General features: G+C 44.7%; 1 protein-coding gene across 1 annotated transcript in view; it reads left to right on the top strand.

Annotated features, from left to right (window-relative positions):
• LOC110502453 (uncharacterized) overlaps positions 1-5,429 on the top strand; it is a 45,824-nt gene extending 40,395 nt beyond the window's left edge. Inside the window, exons 3-4 of the mRNA XM_021580478.3 lie at positions 3,753-3,810; positions 4,463-5,429. Coding sequence (XP_021436153.3) covers positions 3,753-3,810; positions 4,463-4,478 — 74 coding nt within the window. The 3' untranslated portion in view covers positions 4,479-5,429. The remainder of the gene's footprint in view (positions 1-3,752; positions 3,811-4,462) is intronic.
• The last annotated feature ends 571 nt before the right edge of the window (positions 5,430-6,000 follow it).

Raw genomic sequence — 6,000 nt, forward strand, 5'->3', positions numbered from 1 at the left:
TTGCAATCCCAATGCTCATTGTTACACAATGAATGGTCTTTTGTTTGATAAAATCAATTTTTATAGCCTAACACAAAACATTTTGTGAACCGCTTGTGTCGTGAATTCCGTCTCATTCCATTTTCGATGACACATTCGATGTAAATACACACACGAAACATGACTTTTCCAGGCATGTTTGGTTTCATTGCAATCAACTGGTTTGTTTTTAAAGTGGCTAGTGATACATGTATTACATAAAGATGGCAAGATGTAGTAGATGGTATAGGGTACAGTATATACATATGAGAGGAGTAATGTAGGGTATGTAAACATTATATAAAGTGGCATTGTTTAAAGTGGCTAGTGATACATTTTTCCATACATTTTTCCATTATTAGAGTGGCTGGAGTTGAGTCAGTATGTGGGCAGCAGCCACTCAATGTTAGTGGTTGCTGTTTAACAGTCTGATGGCCTTGAGATAGAAGCTGTTTTTCAGTCTCTCGGTCCCTGCTTTGATGCACCTGTACTGACCTCATCTTCTGGATGATAGCGGGGTGAACAGGCAGTGGCTAGGGTGGTTGTTGTCCTTGATGGTCTTTATGGCCTTCCTGTGACATCGGGTGGTGTAGGTGTCCTGGAGGGCAGGTAGTTTTCCCCCGGTGATGCGTTGTGCAGACCTCACTACCCTCTGGAGAGCCTTACGGTTGTGGGCGGAGCAGTTGCCGTACCAGGTGGTGATATAGCCCGACATGATTCTCTCGATTGTGCATCTGTAAAAGTTTGTGAGTGCTTTTGATGACAAGCTGAATTTCTTCAGCCTCCTGAGGTTGAAGAGGTGCTGCTGTGCCTTCTTCACCATGCTGTCTGTGTTGGTGGACCAATTCAGTTAGTCCGTGATGTGTACGCTGAGGAACTTAAAACGTACTACCCTCTCCACTACTGTCCCGTCGATGTGGATAGGGGGGTGCTCCCTCTGCTGTTTCCTGAAGTCCACGATCATCTCCTTAGTTTTGTTGATGTTGAGTGTTATCTTCCTGACATCACACTCCGAGGGCCCTCACCTCCTCCCTGTAGGCCGTCTCGTCGTTGTTGGTAATCAAGCCTACCGCTGTAGTGTCGTCTGCAAACTTGATGATTGAGTTGGAGGCGTGCATGGCCACGCAGTCGTGGGTGAACAGGGAGTACAGGAGAGGGCTCAGAACGCACCCTCGTGGGGCCCCAGTATTGAGGATCAGCGGGGTGGAGATGTTGTTACCTACCCTCACCACCTGGGGGCGGCCCGTCAGGAAGTCCAGTACCCAGTTGCACAGGGCGGGGTCGAGACCCAGGATCTCGAGCTTGATGATGAGTTTGGAGGGTACTATGGTGTGAAATGTTGAGCTGTCGTCGATGAACAGCATTTTCACGTAGGTATTCCTCTTGTCCAGATGGGTTAGGGCAGTGTACAGTGTGGTTGCGATTGCGTCGTCTGTGGACCTATTGGGGCGGTAAGGAAATTGGAGTGGGTCTAGGGTGTCAGGTAGGGTGGAGATGATATGGTCCTTGGCTAGTCTCTCAAAGCACTTCATGATGACGAAAGTGAGTGCTACTGATCGGTAGTCGTTTAGCTCAGTTACCTTAGCTTTCTTTGGAACAGGAACAATGGTGGGCCTCTTGAAACATGTGGGAAAGGCAGACTGGGATAAGGATTGATTGAATATGTCCGTAAACACACCAGCCAGCTGGTCTGCGCATGCTCTGAGGACACTCCTGGGGATGCCGTCTGGGCCTGCAGCCTTGCGAGGGTTAACACGTTTAAATGTTTTACTCACGTAGGCTGCAGTGAAGGAGAATCCACAGGTTTTGGTAGTGGGCCGTGTCAGTGGCACTGTATTGTCCTCAAAGCGAGCAAAGAAGTTGTTTAGTCTGTCTGGGAGCAAAACATCCTGGTCCGCGATGGGGCTGGTTTTCTTTTTGTAATCCATGATTGACTGTAGACCCTGCCACATACCTCTTGTGTCTGAGCCATTGAATTGCGACTCTACACTGACGCTTAGCTTGTTTGATTGCCTTGCGGAGGGAATAGCTACACTGTTTGTATTCGGTCATGTTTCCGTTCACCTTGCCCTGGTTAAAAGCCGTAGTTCGCGCTTTCAGTTTCGCACGAATGCTGCCATCAATCCACGGTTTCTGGTTTGGGAAGTTGCTGTGGGTAGTTGCTGTGGGTACGACATCGCTGATGCACTTGCTAATAAACTCGCTCACCGAATCAGCGTTTTCGTCAATGTTGTTGTTTGACGCAGTGCGGAACATATCCCAATCCAAATCCGCGTGATCGAAGCAATAGAAGCAATCTTGGAATCAGATCGGTCGGACCAGCGTTGAACAGACCTGAGCACGGGAGCTTCCTGTTTTAGTCTCTGTCTATAGGCTGGGAGCAACAAAAATGAAGTCGTGGTCAACTTTTCCAAAAGGAGGGTGGGGGAGGACCTTATATGCGTCGCGGAACTTTGAATGACAATGATCCAGGGTTTTACCAGCCCTGGTAGCACAATCAATGTGCTGATAGAATTTAGGGAGTCTTGTTTTCAGATTAGCCTTGTTAAAATCCCCAGTTTCAATGAATGCAGCCTCAGGATATGTGGTTTCCAGTTTACATAGAGTCAAATAAAGTTTGTTCAGGGCCGTCGATGTGTCTACTTGTGGGGGAATATATGCGGCTGTGATTATAATCGAAGAGAATTCTCTTGGTAGAATATGCGGTCAACATTTGATTGTGAGGAATTCTAAGTCAGGTGAACAGAAGGACTTGAGTTCCTGTATGTTGTTATGATAACACCATGCCTCGTTAATCATAAGGCATACCCCCCCTTACCTCTTCTTACCAGAAAGATGCTTGTTTCTGTTGGCGCGATGCGTGAAGAAATCAGCTGGCTGTACCGACTCCAATAGCGTGTCTCGAGTGAGCCATGTTTCCGTGAAGCAAATAACGTTACAGTCTCTTATGTCTCTCTGGAATGCTACCCTTGCTCGGATTTCATCAACCTTGTTGTCAATAGACTGGACATTTGCTAGTAGTATGCTCGGCAGCGGTGCGCGATGTACCCGTCTCCGGAGCCTGACCAGAAGACCGCTTCGTCTCTTACTCCCAGGCAGATACACAGTGCTATGTTGACAGACACTGAAGCAGAGGGTGATGGGCAACAGGAAGTGGCGCCCAGAGGTTGGGGTCATCCATGCTGTAACAGACATTAAGAGAGATCTGAGAGTAACATCACTCTCATACATCCACTTAATTTATGCCCCAACCACACATCTGAGCCTTTCACTGTGGGTCTTCACACCTTTGTGTATCAGAGGGCACTGTGTGTGTGTGTGTGTGTCTGTCTGTGTGTTCTTCTTACTCAGTATATCGAACATAATTAAGATTATCATTATAAGCTAATTAAACCAGCAGACCCTCTCATTGTAAGTGATGGTGCTATATTACAAAACACTTGGTTGGTTTCCACCTAATGACTGTCATTACTACAATGACTCACTGTTATAGCCACATAACACACACATACACACACACACACACACACACACACACACGGATATACTGTGGGAATCAAGACTCCCCATTGTCTTGTACCGTAACAATTTAGTCATTTAACAGACACACTATTACAACAATACTCTTTTCAATATTTTCTATTCTATTATTTGCTTGTATTATTGTCATCAGGATGTTGTGCTTGTCCTTGGTCATATAAATTATGTATCATATTTATTGATGTTGTTTGCAGCTCTCATATCTGCTGGCTGCTGCACCAACACCTGTAGGAGTGTGAAGCTTTGGGACAGGTAAGGCATATACACAGGTATGCACACCAGTGGAGGTTGGTGGGAGGAGCTTTAGGAGGGCGGGCTCATTGTAATGGCTGGAATGGAATGAATGGAATGGTATCAAACACATCAAACATATGGAAACCACGTTTGACTCTGTTGCATTTATTCCATTCCTGCCATTTGAAATAGCCCATACTCCTATAGCTCCTCCCACCAGCCACCACTGATGCACACACACAAACACATGCTCGCTCACAGGCATACTGCACAAATATTTTCGGGAAAGAGATTGATGACAATGGACTCTTTCATGTGTCTTGAGTGTGTGTGTGTGTGTGTGTGTACGTGTAGTCGTCTACTGTATGCTTACGTGTCTGCATGTGTGTGTGCGTGTGTGTGCTTGTATTTGGGCTCCCTCTGCTCTGACCCCAGTCTTAATGTGCTGCCTGTAGGGTGAGTGATGGGCTGGGTTAATATTTAATGATGAAGCACTTTTAATGGCCGAATATATCAGCCCTCAGGTTACCTAGAGAGGTTAACTCTCCTCATTCTGCTGAGCACAGGCTCACACACACATGCACACAAACACAAACACACGCATGGACACTGGCACGTGCACATGCATACACAGTAATGGTAATACCCATTTTCCATTCTTGTCTTTCAGCTTTGATGCCTCCTGACCACCACAAGCCTCAGTCATACATGCTGCTGTGACCAGAGTCTCTAAAGGGAAGGGGGAGAGAGAGAGAGAAACAGTATAAAGACAGTTGCAGTAGAGAAAGTTCAAGATAAATAAAGAGAGAGAAAGAAAGACGGGCAGAAAGATACAAAGAAAGAATGAAAGACAATGTCTTGACGAGGGTGACTCTCTGACTTCAGCCATGATCCTTCTTGACTTCAAATAGAGGAAACATTATGGTTTTAGAGGCAAAGCCAAACACTCCATGATTGCCAAATGAATATTGCTGTCAGTGAGATATGATAATCTGTCTGTTGCCAACAGAATAGTCCTACCTCCTTTGAGAAAGAAACCTGATGAAAGAGAAAGGAACAAGACTTGTAGGCCATGGGCCCTTTACAGACCAACACATGCTCCCCATAATACAGTGCAATACTCTGTTCCCCTTTCAGCTTTGTGTGAAGTTCCAACCAGTGTTACAGTACAGTACATAAACCTTGTGTCAAAGTTCAACTGAGAAGATTGCATCATATTGACCCATATTATACATTTTGAAATTCACAAACGTTGGTTTCAACCTGCTCATATGACAATGGCTGTGAAGCAAACATATCAAAATCCTATCCTCAATTCATGTGATATGTGCGGGGCCACACACACATACACAAACGCGCGTGCGAACATACACACATTTCATTACTACCGACGGACTGCTGTATAATCTCCCCTCCCTGTGACTTGATACATTTGTGGTGATAGAACTAAGATAGAAATAAGATAAGTCAAGAGTAGTGTATATCATCTTAGTTTTCTATATATATATATATATATATAGATATATATATAAAACAATGAAAGTTATTATTTTTGATGTACTGGTGTTATATCTATAAATATCATATCAGGAGATGTATGCATAAGATAATAAAGTGTCTTTATGTAAAATACCTAATCTGGAGAGTCTTCTGTTTGGTCCCACACACACCATACACTGGCACTATATTTGTGTTTGTGTGTAGGAGTGCATGGATTCATGTTAAGGATAGAGCGAGCGACTATTTCACCTCAGCAGAAGGAACCACAACAGAGGTATTCAGCACTTATGCACTTAACCCATTGATCCAGGACCAACACAGCTACACAGAGCAGATAAGAGCTTATGATGATCAATCTCACCTCTCTGCTTGACCGAGGATGATATGATTTTCAGAGGCTTATCTGATCAATATCTCTCTATGGTCAACTTGTTTGTGTGTGTGTTTTCATAACACACTATATGATACAGCTTGCTACAATGGGTAATGGGCTCACATTATTTATTTACTCAGATGGCATCGGATCAAATAAATTCAAATAAAACCACCCACCCACCCACGCACACTGACACTCACTCAATCACTCACTCACTCACTCACTCACTCACTCACTCACTCACTCACTCACTCACTCACTCACTCACAGTTAGAAACACACATACACCTCTACACTCTCCAACCCAACACACACAAAGGACATCACACAAA

This window comes from Oncorhynchus mykiss, chromosome 23, assembly GCF_057628025.1.
Source record: "Oncorhynchus mykiss isolate SJ-2025 chromosome 23, ASM5762802v1, whole genome shotgun sequence".
NCBI lineage: Eukaryota > Metazoa > Chordata > Actinopteri > Salmoniformes > Salmonidae > Oncorhynchus > Oncorhynchus mykiss.